This window comes from Heptranchias perlo, chromosome 40 (assembly GCF_035084215.1).
Source record: "Heptranchias perlo isolate sHepPer1 chromosome 40, sHepPer1.hap1, whole genome shotgun sequence".
Classification (NCBI taxonomy): Eukaryota; Metazoa; Chordata; class Chondrichthyes; order Hexanchiformes; family Hexanchidae; genus Heptranchias; species Heptranchias perlo.
In genome coordinates this window covers 1,047,955-1,063,271 of record NC_090364.1, presented here as the reverse complement: position 1 = coordinate 1,063,271, position 15,317 = coordinate 1,047,955, and the positions used below count along the sequence as shown (strand labels likewise).

The 15,317-nt window shown below is 42.9% G+C and overlaps 1 protein-coding gene across 1 annotated transcript in view; it reads right to left on the bottom strand.

The window, feature by feature from the left end:
- The window catches only part of sacs2 (sacsin molecular chaperone 2), a 103,997-nt gene that overhangs the window by 26,339 nt on the left and 62,341 nt on the right, over window positions 1-15,317 (bottom strand). The window contains exons 6-7 of the mRNA XM_067974229.1: window positions 6,450-6,596; window positions 4,554-6,024 (exon numbers count right to left, since the gene is read on the bottom strand). Of these exons, the coding sequence (XP_067830330.1) occupies window positions 4,554-6,024; window positions 6,450-6,596 (1,618 nt within the window). The remainder of the gene's footprint in view (window positions 1-4,553; window positions 6,025-6,449; window positions 6,597-15,317) is intronic.

The following is a 15,317-nucleotide window of genomic DNA, read 5'->3' as shown; positions in this document are numbered from 1 at the left end:
GCATTCAGGTGCAGCAAGCAGTTAGGAAGGCGAATGGTATGTTGGCCTTCATTGCAAGAGGATTTGAGTACAGGAGCAGGGATGTCTTACTGCAGTTATACAGGGCCTTGGTGAGACCACATCTGGAGTATTGTGTGCAGTTTTGGTCTCCTTATCTGAGGAAGGATGTTCTTGCCATGGAGGGAGTGCAACAAAGGTTTACCAGACTGATTCCTGGGATGGCAGGACTGACGTATGAGGAGAGATTGGGTCAACTAGGCCTATATTCACTAGAGTTTAGAAGAATGAGAAGTGATTTCATTGAAACATATAAAATTCTAACAGGACTTGACAGACTAGATGCAGGGAGGATGTTCCCGATGGATGGGGAGTCCAGAACCAGGGGTCACAGTCTCAGGATACGGGGTATTCCATTTAGAACCAAGATGAGGAGAAATTTCTTCACTCAGAGGGTGGTGAACCTGTGGAATTCTCTACCACAGAAGGCAGTGGAGGCCAAATCATTAGGTGTATTCAAGATGGAGATAGATATATTTCTTAATGCTAAAGGGATCAAGGGATATGGGGAAAAAGCAGGAACGGGGTACTGAGTTAGACAATCAGCCATGATCATTTTGAATGGCGTAGCAGGCCCGAAGGGCCGAATGGCCTACTCTTGCTCCTATTTTCTATGTTTCCATAAATTGCAGAGTGGCTGGCTATAATCTTCCAATCCTCCTTAGATATGGGGCTAGTGCCAGGGCACTGGAGAATTGCAAATGTTACACCCTTTTTCAAAAAAGGGTTCATCCTTACACCCTTTTTCAAAAAAGGGTGTAAGGATAAACCCGGCAACTACAGGCCAGTCAGTTTAACCTCAGTGGTGGGGAAGCTTTTAGAAATGATAAACCGGGACAAAATTAATAGTCACTTGGACAAGTGCGAATTAATAAAGGAAAGCCAGTACAGATTTGTTAAAGGCAAATCGTATTTAACTAATTTGCTTAAGTTTTTTGATGATGTAACAGAGAGTGTTGATGAGGGCAATGTGTTGACGTTGCGTACATGGACTTTTAAAAGGCTTTTGATAAAGTGCCACAAAATAGGCTTGTCAGCAAAGTTGAAGCCCATGGAATAAAAGGGGCATGGCAGCATGGATACGAAATTGGCTAAGTGACAGGAAACAGAGAGTAGTGGTGAACAGTTGTCTTTCGGACTGGAGGGAAGTGTACAGTTGTGTTGCCCAGGGGTCGGTACTAGGACCACTGCTTTGTTTGATATATATTGCAGATGACACAAAACTTGGAAGTGTAGTAAACAGTGAGGAGGATAGCAATAGACCTTAAGAGGACATAGGTGGAATGGGCGGACACATGACAGATGAAATTTAATGCAGAGAAGTGCAAATTGATACATTTTGGCAGGAAGAATGAGGAGAGACAATATAAACTAAATGGTACAATTCTAAAGTGGGTGCAGAAACAGAGAGACCTGGGGGTATATGTGCACAAATCTTTGAAGGTGGCAGGACGGGTTGAGAAAACAGTTAAAAAAGCATATGGGATCTCGAGCTTTATAAACAGAGGCATAGAGTACAAAAGCAAGGAAGTTATATGCTCGACACATCCAGGACAAAGCAGCCCGCTTGATTGGCACCCCATCCACCACCCTAAACATTCACTCCATTCACCACCAGCGCACGGTGGCTGCAATGTGTACCATCCACAGGATGCACAGCAGCAACTCGCCAAGGCTTCTTCGACAGCACCTCCCAAACCCGTGACCTCTACCACCTAGAAGGACAAGAGCAGCAGGCACATGGGAACAACACCACCTGCACGTTCCCCTCCAAGTCACACACCATCCCGACTTGGAAATATATCGCCGTTCCTTCATCGTCGCTGGGTCAAATTCCTGGAACTCCCTTCCTAACAGCACTGGGGGAGAACCTTCACCACACGGACTGCAGCGGTTCAAGAAGGCAGCTCACCACCACCTTCTCAAGAGCAATTAGGGATGGGCAATAAACGCTGGCCTCGCCAACGACGCCCACATCCCATGAACGAATAAAAAAGAAAATTCCACGCAACTCTGGTGGAAATGTGTCTTCTTCGAGGCTTCATTATCAGCCCAGGTTTCCCCTGATTCTGACTGCTTTCCCAGCCCAACTGTTCCTCCCCATGATCCCAAAGCAAAAATTTCCAAAAATTTGATGTAGTTTAAAGATCTGGAAAAAAAGTTTGTTTGAGCTTCGTTTATAGAACCATAGAAAAGATCCTGCACAGAAGGGGGCCATTCGGCCCATTGTGTCCGCGCCGGCTCGAAGAACAACCAGATGCCCATTCTAATCCCACCTTCCAGCACCTGGTCCGTAGCCCTGCAGCTTACAGCACTTTAGGTGCAGGTCCAGGTACTTTTTAAAAAGAGTTGAGGGTCCCTGCCTCTACCACCAATTCGGACACTGAATTCCATACACCCACCACCCTCTTGGTAAAAAAGTTTTTCCTCATGTCCCCTCTAATCCTTCCGCCAATCAGCTTAAATCTATGTCCTCTAGTTCTTGAACTCTCCGCTAGGGGAAACAGGTACTTCCTGTCTACTCTATCTGGGCCCCCTCATAATTTTGTACACCTCAATCAAGTCTCCCCTCAGCCTCCTCTGCTCCAAGGAAAACAACCCCAGCCTATCCAATCTCTCCTTGTAGCCGCAATTTTCAAGCCCTGGTAACATTCTTGTAAATCTTCTCTGCACTCTCTCCAGAGCAATTACGTCCTTCCTGTAATGTGGGGACCAGAACTGCGCACAATACTCCAGCTGTGGCCTTTCCAGTGTTTTATACAGTTCCATCATTACATCCCTGCTTTTGTATTCCATACCTTGGCTAATAACGGAGAGCATTCCGTATGCCTTCTTCACAACCTTATCTACCTGTACTGCCACCTTCACGGACCTGTGCACTCCAAGGTCTCTCATTTTCTCTACCCCTCTCAATATATTCCCGTTTACTGCATATTCCCTTTTACTGTTTGCCCTCCCTAAGTGCATTACCTCACACTTCTCCGGGTTGAACACCATTTGCCACTTTTCCGCCCACTCCACCAACCCATTGATATCTTCTTGGAGTCTACAGCTATCCTCTTCACTATCAACTACACGGCCAATTTTTGTGTCGTCTGCAAATTTGCCAATCATGCCCCCTACATTCAAGTCCAAATCATTAATATGTACCACAAACAGCAAGGGACCCAACACTGAGCCCTGTGGCACACCACTGGAAACTGATTTCCATTCGCAAAGACATCCATCGACTTTTACCCTGTTACTGAGCCAATTTTGGATCAAATTCGCCACATTTCCTTGTATCCCATGGGCTTTTACCTTTCTGACCAGTCTGCCATGTGGGACCTTGTCAAATGTCTTACTAAAATCCATGTAGACAACACCCACTGCACTACCCTCATCAATCCTCCTTGTCATTTCCTCAAAGAATTCAATCAGATTTGTAAGGCATGACCTTCCCTGAACAAATCCATGCGGACTATCCCTGATTAAATCATGCCTTTCCAAGTGACAGTTCATCCTATCTCTCAGTATTGATTCTAATAGTTTGCCCACCACCGAGGAAAGACTGACCGGCCTATAATTGTTCGGCCTTTCCCTTGTACCCTTTTTAAACAATGGTACTAGGTTTGCAGTCTTCCAGTCCTCCGGTACCTCCCCTGTATCTAGCGAGGATTGGAAAATGATCCTCAGAGCATCCGCTATTTCCTCCCTGGCTTCCTTCAATAGCCTAGGAAACAATCCATCCGGCCCTGGTCACTTATCAACTTTCAAGGATTCCAGTCCCTCTAGTACTTCCTCTCTCGTTATGTTTACCTTATCCAATATTTCACACCTCTCCTCTTTAACTACTACGTCCGAATCAGCCCTTTCCTTTGTGAATACGGAGACAAAATGTTAATTTAAAACCCTACCCACATCCTTTGCTTCTACACACAGTGTTTATAATTTTGAACACTGATTTTGAAAAACATCTTTTCTTTCACCCAGCCAATATTTTATCCCTCTTCTCCTAAAAGCTTATGGGGAGCTATGCTTCTATGGACAACTGCAGCCTTCTTGTACCTCACCCAAGAGGCCATTCTTCACATGCAAGGCTTCAGAGAATATATATTATGGCAAGCATCACAGCGAGCTCAACCCTGCCTTCACTTGACATTCACATATGTGCATTTTCCAATGAAAGCCACTGAACAACAAACAGGAGAAGGGATTCTGGCTGCTTTTCCCCTTCTCTAACTCAAGGTCACCAAGGCCATTTGTACTGCCCCAATACTACTCCAGCTGAGACTAATGAACACTATCAGGAAGAAAATATGGGAACTTCCTAATCTGTATGGCACAGTAGCACAGGATGCTGAACCACATTTTCACTACAAACACTGCAGATTATTTTACCATAATTAAAATTTTGCCGCCAGGGTATTGAGCTAAATGATTTTTTAAAATACTATTGGAATAATACAGCCAAATCTGAGTGAAGCTATTGTATATTCTTATTTTTAAAGTCTTACCGTGGAAATTTTGCTGAGTCAGTAAATACAGGCTCATCAGATGTACTGATCTGGAACTTTACAAAGGATTCATTGGCGACTGGCAGTAGTTGAAGGTTGTTGAGGGCACTGTATTGCTCATCACTTAGAACATACTCCAGAAGCATTAATTTTTGCTCACATGGGATAATGTCCAAATCACAATGCTGAAGAATGTTTCGCAAAAATGCAGGAGTGACCACATTTAAGTTACTTTGATTTTCTAAAGTGAATACTATGGCCTTAAAGACATGATTTGGGACTCTAACCAAAGGTTGAGCCTCCTTTATCAAAACATCCTCAATTGCCTGTCTTATGTCAAGCCGATTATAGCACTGTAAAAAGATGGCTTTGTCAGCTCTTATCCACTTATCTTCACTGGCAGCCAAACACAGAACATTAAGTTCCAGCAAACGCTTGATGGTTTCCTTAGTTATCTTAACCCAACGTTCTTTATGATTCATTTTCTCATAGTCTGGCCATAAACGATAAACTGATGAGGGTTTTAGCACTGAAATTTGAGCTAGAGTAATGGCATCCAGGATAAGCTGGCAGTACGCACAAGGAAGGATTTTCTCTATCAGCAGCTCATTCCACTTGGCTGCCTCGTCATATCTTTGGTCTGTTTCAACCCACTTGATGTGTCTTCGGTTGTCTGAAAGTCCAAAGAAGGCATTTATATGGACAGGCAATCCAGTCTTGTTGGCCTCATTATTTGGGAGTGGTAGGAAGAAACTAAGACGTCCTTCAAAGTCTGTTCGTGAGCCAGCTTCTGTAGTTTCTGCTTTACTCAATGGAAATGCCAGTCCAACATATGGAGTATAACTCAATCTCTCAGCCAGATCATCTAAGTTAGCCCATTCACCTGCATTGCCTGTGCAATTTGTTATTAACCAGTGATTGTGGTGTTCTTCTGTTGGAATTTGATGTGAAATAGCTCTGATGCAGGTAGAAGTTTTAACATTGGAGAGCAATTCCTGGTTTTCAACATTGAGGTTGTAATTAAAAGAGGGCATATACTCAGGCTGCAAAGCAGCAATTTGTAAAAGAACCTTTACATTTCCACTGGTGTCAATGTGCTTAATAGAAACTGATGCAACATTTCTAAGAAACAGGAGACTCATATCTGCATCTGCTCTGAAGGAATCAAAAAGATCAAAGATCTTTTCTTTATCATACAAGGTGTCTAATATTTCTGAAGGTTCAGTTCTCAAAGGAAACCTAAACAATGTTCCCTTGAAATAATGCTCTTTCAGTGCATTAGTCCATGTTATGGTCCCAGTCGCTTCCATGGCATATCTGAATGGCCTGAATTGATCTCTGGAGCGTTCAAGGGCTTTTCTATCCTCTGGGTCATCAAGAGACCATATATATCCTGCTTCCCGTTCTCCAAACATCTTTTCTTGTGGGTCAAGTATACCAATATATTTCCCACTGAATATGCTTGGTAAATCTATAGAAAAAAAGTTTGAAAATAGGTTAGAGAGATCACAATGCCACTTATCTAAATTCACAGATGTCAATTTAACCTTCATGTTCCAAAAATAAAAATAAACAGTAAACAGATTTTAGTTTCAACAGACATCTCTATGAAATAATTGGTTACCTTGAACATACACAATCAATACACTGGCAAATAACACACTGGTAATGTTTCATTGCTACCATTGTGTTTTATTTTGCCCTGTTGCTTGTCTCTTTAGTAACAGTAAATATAATTTTCACAGAACTTTTTTCATGCTGTCATGTACAAAGGTATTGCACAGGTAACACCTACAAACAGTTAACGTTTTAAAAATAAAATATTTAAAATGAAACTTTTTGTATAGTTATATTACGATGTCAAACTATTTTGTATACTAAAAATAAAACTTTTACCTGTTATGTGATAAACAGTATTGAACCCGAGGCCAAACTGGCCTACTTTGCTGGGGTCATTACGTTTGTTACTGATTCCTGTACTTTGAATGCCATGCCAATCCTCTTCCGAGAACACAGAATCATTATATACTATGAGAGCTGGGCCTAAAGGAGAAAAACACAAAGAAGGGATTGCAAAGATGATACTGATAAGTACTGATATAAGTACAGATATTTGGAGAACAACAACTTAACATACTGATTCTCTTTCCAAAGAAAATAACTTTAAGCCCTTCTTTCTGAGATGGGTTTGAACCAAGGGACACATTTTAAAAATCTGAATATACCTCCCAGTTTTTATGTGGACAACATTTAGTGGGAATTGCTTTTATTTTGGGCTGCTCAGCTTAAATGCTTTTCAATTTATAAAACTTGTAAGAGTACCAGAAAATTAGGGAAATATGTTATCCATCAATCAATAATTTATAATTATTTGTGTGTGAGCATAAACAGCAAATATCATCAGACTAATTGACAATAGGCCACGACAGTCAAGTCCAATCCTGATCTCACCAACACTTTCCAGCAAGAGTCGTTGGATAGCAATCAGGAATAGGAACCCTGCCTAATTCCTCCATTCTAAACCCAGATGTGCATCCAAATTGTAGTGCCTCTGAGTCAATTGGCTAAGATTAGCTGGATCAGCAGAGACCAGGGATCAAAATTGATGCCTTCCTGGTCCGTTTTACTCAGCTACTCAATGGATAAACATGCTGAGCTATCGGGGGGGGCGTGGACTATTTAAAAAAATATTGCATGCATTTTAATGCATGTTCTTATACTGCACCAGCACCCTGAAAGTGAAATGAATGGAAAATAGACATTAAAAAGCTGGAGGTTTGCTACCAAGATGAATGGGAATGCATAAAAGATGCCACAGTGGCTTGTATGGATCTGCTGAATTATATGGAAGCAGCAGAATTCCTAGAAACCAATCCAATCTATTCAAGAAATACAACTTCAAAGGGGGCAAAGTCTAACCGATTGCAGTTCTTCTATGAATCATTGGGTCAGACACAATAAAAAACAAAAAAATGCAAATGCTGGAAATCTGAAACAGAAATGCTGGAAACATGCAGCAGATCAGTCGATATCTGTGGAGAAAAAAGACAGGAAGACATTTTGGGCAGGGCCCTTCTTCAGAATCGAAAGATGAAAGTTAAGTAAGCATTTTAATAGAATCAGGTTAAAAAATGAAGGGCGGGAGGGGAAAAAACAAGACTCCAAGCCAGGGAGGAAATGACTTAAAACCTACTTAAACGAAAACATGGAGATTGCTAGATGATGTAAAAGATCTCTGTCAGGCAATAGGAAGAAACAATAAAGAAATTAAAGATATAGAAGAAACAAAAGAATGTACAAATAGGTAAGGCAAAGAGAGGCATACGCAAGGAAAAAGGGGAGAAAATGAAAACATAAAAGCCTGCAGATAAAGTCAGAAATTAACAGAGAAAATGCTGGCAAAGTCGGTGGGTCAATCAGTCCCCAAATAAGAAAAAATCCAAGGGCACAGCCTCCCTACCAATGTCAGCACTCTGCTCTGACAAAGAATCTTCATAATATGAAACAAACCTGGAAGCTCCTGTCATTTGTTCAGGTGAATCTAAATATTAATGTTTTTTAGATTACTAATAGGTTCCAGTTCCAGTCAATCTTGGCTCAGTGGTAGCACTCTTGGCTGAGTCAGAAGATCATGGGTTTGATCTCTACTCCAGGACTTGAGCACATAATTTAGGCTGATACTTCAGCTCAGTACTGAGGGAGTGCTGCACAGTTGGAGGTGCCGTCTTTAGGATGACACATTAAATCAAGGTCCTGTCTGCCTGTTCAGGTGGATGTGAAAGATCCCATGGCACTATTCAAAAAAAGATGTCCTGGTGAATATTTATCCCTTAACCAACATCGATGAAACAGATTATCTAGTTATTTATCTCATTGCTATTTGTGGGATCTTGCTGTGTGCAACTTGGATGCTGTTTCCCTACAGTACAACAGTGACTACACTTCAAAACTACTTCATTGGCTGTGAAGTATTTTGGGACCTTGCTTTCAGTTATTTTAAATAGTAATTACAGTGCTGCTTGCTATATATTATGGGTACATAATATGAGTACATTTGTATTCTGTATAATAAAAGATGATAAATAACAGCTTAATCTAATAAATGCCATTTTGTATTTAGATATTAATCATTTACATCTATGAGACAGATTAAATGCCATGTTGGTCAAAATAATCCCTTCTAAAATCGATTTAATGAAGTAATTAACAGATAACAATGTTGGCCAGGGGCTGACAGAAGGTAACCCGAGACGTCGGCTGCTGATACACAGGCAGGAACGACTTTTGAACTAAAGTAACCTGAGCTCAGTCCTGGCCTCAGCTGCCTGGAACCGGTTTGAATTAACCAAGTTTTGTGAAAGACAAAGGAAATGTGATAAGACACAAGTCCTTATTTAGAAAAGGAGTAATGAGGTAATGCTACCTAAGTCCTTGGGACAGAGCCAATGAGGAGAAAACACAGGCGAAAAGAGAGCAGCCCTAAACCAAAGGGAGAGAGAGAGAGCACAGCTTGAAGAGATAAGATTCGGAATAAGAATGAAGGATCTGGGGTGTGGAGCGAGAGCGAAGACTCCGGAGACCAACCATCGCAGAAGTGGAAGACCCTACGTCAGGGACATAGAGATGACGTCGAGAGAGAGAACGGAACGCCTGGCCAGCGTCAGCTCTCCTTTTCAGGTATTATCCTTTATATTCTGTGACCACTCAAGGAGTGTCAGAGAAACCTAGTGGGTGTGCGTTTAGATCTTAGTTTGGGTATAAGACTGTATAACCTGGTGTAAACTGCATGCCTATATCTAACCAGACGTATAAGCTAAATGTATATGATCTAACGGCGTGAATAAAGTAAACTGAGAGTTAAGAGAGAATTGACTCTTCTCCTCTTTGTACTATGCCAGTAACCGTAACCGGTGACCTCCGGTCAACAACAATTAAATTTATTCTTTGTTTACAAAAAGAAAAAGCAACTAAAGATTAATTTTTTGGGAAGCAAAAAAGTGCAAAATCGTCAGGCTTTTGGCCAAGTAGGGCTGACATCTCCTCCCCAGACCCCACTACTGTTTAAGACCATTTTTCCATTACAGTCTCAAATACACGAGTTGAAACTGTGCTATGAGATATCAGTAATGAATACACAGTCCCAATATTGACTCGGAGCCGGAAGGGGGGCATTGTCGGACGCGAAATCTGGAAGGGAAGTTAGTGGGTCGAGTCCTGCAATCTCAACTTAATTGAATTATTACATTTTTTTTCCAGGTTTCCCGTCTCCAAGCTGCACAGCGAGCGTAATCCGCACCTGCATGATGCGATCTGAAGTCCATTATTTAAAGGGCCAATGCAAAAATGGAATTTGGAGGAGATGGGAAGAATTAATGCATGGATTCACAAAGAGCAAGGCCAGCACATCCAGATTCACCGATGCTTCCCCTGAAGTACTGCTGAGTGCAGTAAGGAGCAAGAGGGACATAATTTACCCCAGTAATGGGAGGAAGAAACCTGGTTCTGTTACCAAGAAATCGTGGCTGGAGGTGGCTGAGGAGGTGTGCAGCAGGAGCATTGTGGCCTGTTCTTGGAAGCTGTGCAGAAAGTGCTTTAATGACCTAACCAGTTCAGAAAAAGTAAGTACTGTTGCTGATTCATCTACATCCTGTGGTGTTCAACAGCCCCCTCTCGCTCTGTCCTGCCAAGAGTACTCCATCACATCATTCCTCAAACCCACTTAAGTTTTAGCAGCACCCATCCTTCACTTTCTGTGCACTTCCTCACCTCCCCAGGTATCCATCCACGGCTGCCACTAACCCTATTCCTCATGTAGTGTGATGCATATGTCTGATAGTCACCTTTACCCAATGCACTGCATTGGGTGAATACGTGACCTTCAGTCACTCACAGGTCTGTTTTTTGCCCCTTGAAGAAGAGAGTGCAAAATGCACGGGAGAGGGGTAAGTCTGGTGGTGGCCCTCCACAAATACTGCAATTCACGCAGAGAAGGACACGATGGAGATAAGTGGCACATCTGCATCCCTCTTAACTGGAGATGGAGAGACTGGGAACTTGCAGATGCCTGGTGAATTTAAAACATCTTTCACACACATGCTGACTTTTTTTTTTTCATCAATGACTGAACTATATATCAACATCCCTGAGTATGGTGATTGGCAAGATTGTTACTTTGCCAGGACTAATTCATATCACTTGCTTTTGTCTTCCAGGACCTTCACGGGTACAACAAGATTTTGTGGAGATGCATGACAACAATTCCTCAGAGGACTTCATTCCTTCTGAGGGTGCACTATCACAGGACATACAGCCATGCACCAGCATTTCAGTGGGTCCTGTTACACAGTTAGTTGGGTTGTCACCTGGCAATTCACAAGTGAGCATGAGCAGACACTGGTGGCAGGGGCAGCTGTGGAGAGTCCACGTCAGAGGGTGCACTCCTCTCCAAGCTCTGCTCAGCTGGACACAGATGCTGAACCCCGGGGGCCATCATTGAGAAGGAGAATGATTGAGGTACAGCTGCAACTTTGCAAGGTACCAGCAAACGTGCCACACACTCTCCACAACAGCAGAGAGGATGGAGGAATCCAACTCCAACAGTAGTGGAATGTTGTCCCAGGTAATTGCGAGAACATCTGCCATGGAGAGAGTGGCCGCATCAAGCACAGCTCACAAATGAGTCTGTGCAGGCCATGCCCACGGCCTTGCAGGAGATGTTTGCCACCTTACAGGGTGACAGATACCTTACCCGGGCCTTACAATGTGTCACTGATCTGCACCAAGCTGCTCTCCAGCAGAGTGGTAAGAGTGAAGTGGCGTTGGCCTAGGAGAGGGATGATGGCGAAAGGAAGTGGGAACTCCACTTAAAGTGCTCCCATGTCTCACCTGTTGCCCCCCCCCCCCCCACTACATCCAGTACCCGACATGCTGGCTCCTCTCCCGATGGCTGAGTCTGCCCCTGTACTGGTGCAGGTGGAGCAGTCTTTGGCGAGGTCCTCACGAGCTCCAAAACCCAAAGGTCGTCGGCCAAAGGCATCTCAGCAGTCAGGGCAGGGATCTGAGCCGCCTGCCTCTACCTCTGCTGAAGCCACAGGGGATGCACCACGTAGAAGCGTTAGGAAGCTCAAGAGAAATTGCAATTCACCAAGAGCACATGGGTGTTTGAACAAATGTTATGGTGTGAAGTTTTCTTTCTTTTATATCGGCACATAAAATTTAATGATTTGCACCCCTTCCATGTCTTGCCCATTATTACGTCCCAAGTGCCAATTCGCCCTTACATTTGCTTCATGATGAATGTCAATAGATGACAGGAGCCTTTGGGCGGATGTGCAATGGGTGTATGCGTGGTTGAAGGACTGTTTTGTGCAAAGTGGGGCGGGGGCCAAATCAATTTGGGTGGAGGTAAGAAATAGCAAGGGAAAGAAATCACTGGTCGGAGTAGTATATAGGCCCCCTAACAGTGGCTACAGTGTAGGGCAAAATATTAATCAGGAAATAAGGGGGGCTTGTAAAAAAGATAATGCAATAATCATGGGCGATTTTAACTTTCACATAGATTGGACAAATCAAATTGGCAAAAATAGCCCTGAGGAGGAATTCATAGAGTGTATTAGGGACTGTTTCTTAGACCAATATGTCGGGGAACCAACCAGGGAACAGGCCATTATGGATCTAGTAATAGATAACAAAACAGGATTAATTAATGATCTCAAAGGATCCCTTGGGAAGCAGTAATCATAACATGATAGAATTTCACATCCAGTTTGAGAGCGAGGATCTTGGGTCTGAAACTACTGTATTAAACTTAAATAAGGGCAATTATAAAGGAATGAGGGCGGAATTGGCTAAAGTGGACTGGATAAACAGATTAGATGGTATGATGGTGGATAAGCAGTGGCAAACATTTAAAAAGATGTTTTATGACTCGCAACAAAAATATATCCCTGTGAGGAGGAAAAACTCCACAAAAAGGGTGAACCAACCATGGCTAACTAAGGAAGTCAAGGATGGTATCAGGTTAAAAGACATGGCAAAGACTACTGGTAAGTCCGAAGATTGGGAAAACTTTAAAAACCAGCAAAGGATGACTAAAAGAATAAAGAGGGAGAAAATAAATTATGAGAGTAAACTAGCAAGAAATATAAAAACTGACAGTAAAAGCTTCTACAAGTACATAAAAAAGAAGAGGGTATCTAAAGTAAACATTGGTCCCTGAGAGGATGAGACTGGGGAAATAATAATGGAAAACAAGGAAATGGCAGAGGAATTGAACAGTTATTTTGTATCTGTCTTCACAGTAGAAGACACTAATAATATACCAGTAATAGTAGAAAATCAAGGGAAGGGAGGAACTAAAAACAATCACTATCACTGGAGAAAAAGTACCAGGTAAACTAATAGGTCTAAAGGCTGACAAGTCCCCTGGACCTGATGGCTTGCATCAGTGGGTCTTAAAGGAAGTAGCTACAGTGATAGTGAATGCATTGATTGTAATCTTCCAGAATTCACTAGATTCTGGAAAGGTCCCAGCGGATTGGAAAACCGCAAACGTAACACCCATATTCAAGAAGGGAGTGAGACAGAAAGTTTTAGCTATAGACCAGTTAGCCTAACGTCTGTCATTGGGAAAATGCTAGAATCCATTATTAAGGAAGTAGTAGCAGGACATTTGGAGACTCATAATACAATCAAGGAGAGTCAACATGGTTTTATGAAGGGGAAATCATGTCTGACAAATTTATTAGAGTTCTTTGAGGAAGTACTGGGCAGGGTGGATAAAGGGGAACCAATGGATGCAGTATATTTAGATTTCCAAAAGGCATTCGATAAGGTGCCACATAAAAGATTACTGGACAAGATAAGAGCTCATGGTGTTGGGAGTAATATACTGGCACGGATAGAGGATTGGCTAACTAACAGAAAACAAAGAGTCAGGATAAAAGGGTCATTTTCAAAATGGCAATATGTAACTAGTGGGGGTGCCACAGGGGTCAGTGCTGGGGCCTCAACTATTTACAATATATATCAATGACTTGGATGAAGGAACAGAGTGTCTTGTGGCCAAATTTGCTGATGATACAAAGATAGGTGGAAAAGCAAGTTGCGATGAAGACACAAAGTCTCTGAAAAGGGATATTGACAGGTTAAGCGAATGGGCAAAAATTTGGCAGATGGAATATAATGTGGGAAAATGTGAAGTCATCCACTTTGGGAGGAAAAATAAAAAAGCAAAATATTATTTGAATGGAAAAATACTACAAAATGCTGTGGTACAGAGGGATCTGGGTGTCCTCGTACATGAAACACAAAAAGTCAACATACAGGTGCAGCAGATAATCCGGAAGGAATATTGGCCTTCATTTCTAGGGGGATGGAGTATAAAAGCAGGGAAGTCATACCACAACTGTACAGGATGCTGGTGAGATCACACCTGGAGTACTGCATACAGTTCCGGTGCCCTTATTTCAGGAAGAACATACTTGCAATGGTGGCAGTTCAGAGAAGGTTCACTAGGTTGATTCCGGGTATGAAAGGGTTGTCTTATGAGGAAAGATTGAACAGGTTGGGTCTATAGTCATTGGAGTTTAGAAGAATGAGAGGAGATCTTATTGAAAGATACAAGATTCTGAGGGGACTCGATAGGGTAGATGCTGAGAGGATGTTACCCCTCATGGGGGAATCTAAAACTAGGGGGCATAGTCTCAGAATAAGGGGTCGCCTGTTTAAGACAGAAATGAGGAGAAATTTCTTCTCCCAGACGGTCGTGAATCTTTGGAATTCTTTACCCCAAAAAGCTGTGGAGGCTGAGTCATTGAATACATTCAAGGCTGAGTTAGACAAATTTTTGATCAGCAAGGGAGTCAAAGGATATGGGGAAAAGACAGGAAAGTGGAGTTGAGGTAAAAATCAGATCAGCCATGATCTCATTGAATGGCGGAGCAGGCTCGAGGGGCCGAATGGCCTACTCCTGCTCCTATCTCTTATGGTCTTATGGGGCGGGTTGGTGGTGGAGGGAGCGGGCCAAAGTATTTCAATGATTCTTTTTCCCACTCTAAGTGAACCTTTGAGATATGAGGGCATCCCTGGCAGCAATGTATGCGGCTGGTTTGGCGATGAGTGCCCCATCTTCATACTGCTCATCGTCCTCCTCCTCTTCCCCTTCATCTTCAATGTTCTTGTCATCAGAAGATGATTGACGAGCTCCACGAGCTGATGTCGTCCTCCACCTCTAATCCTCTCTGCAGCGCAATGTTGTGCAGCACGCAGCAGACCACTATGATTCTCGACACCCTCGCTGTCAAGTATTGAAGGGCGCCTCTAGCCCTATCTAGGCACCTGAAGCGCATCTTGAACATGTCGATGGCTTGTTCGATGACACACTTGGTGGTCATGTGGCTCTGGCTGTAGCGCTCTTGTGCCTCATCAGTGTGGTTCCTCACAGGTGTCATGAGCCAAGTTTGCAGAGGGTATTCCTTGTCTCCAACGAGCCAGCACTTAAGTCTATCTCTTGATAGGAAGAGGTCTGCAATGCTGGACTGCCACAGTATTAAGGGATCATGACAGCTGCCAGGGAATCCAGCACACACCTGCATGAACCTCTTCTTGTGATTGCACACCAGCTGTGCATTGATAAGAGTGAAATCCCTTGCAGTTGATAAAAACTCCTAGTTCATGGGTGCAATTGATTGCACCCTGCACCTGTGAGAAGCCAGCCAGAGAGGTGAAACTGACTGCCTGCTCATTCTGGCTATTGTCGTCGCA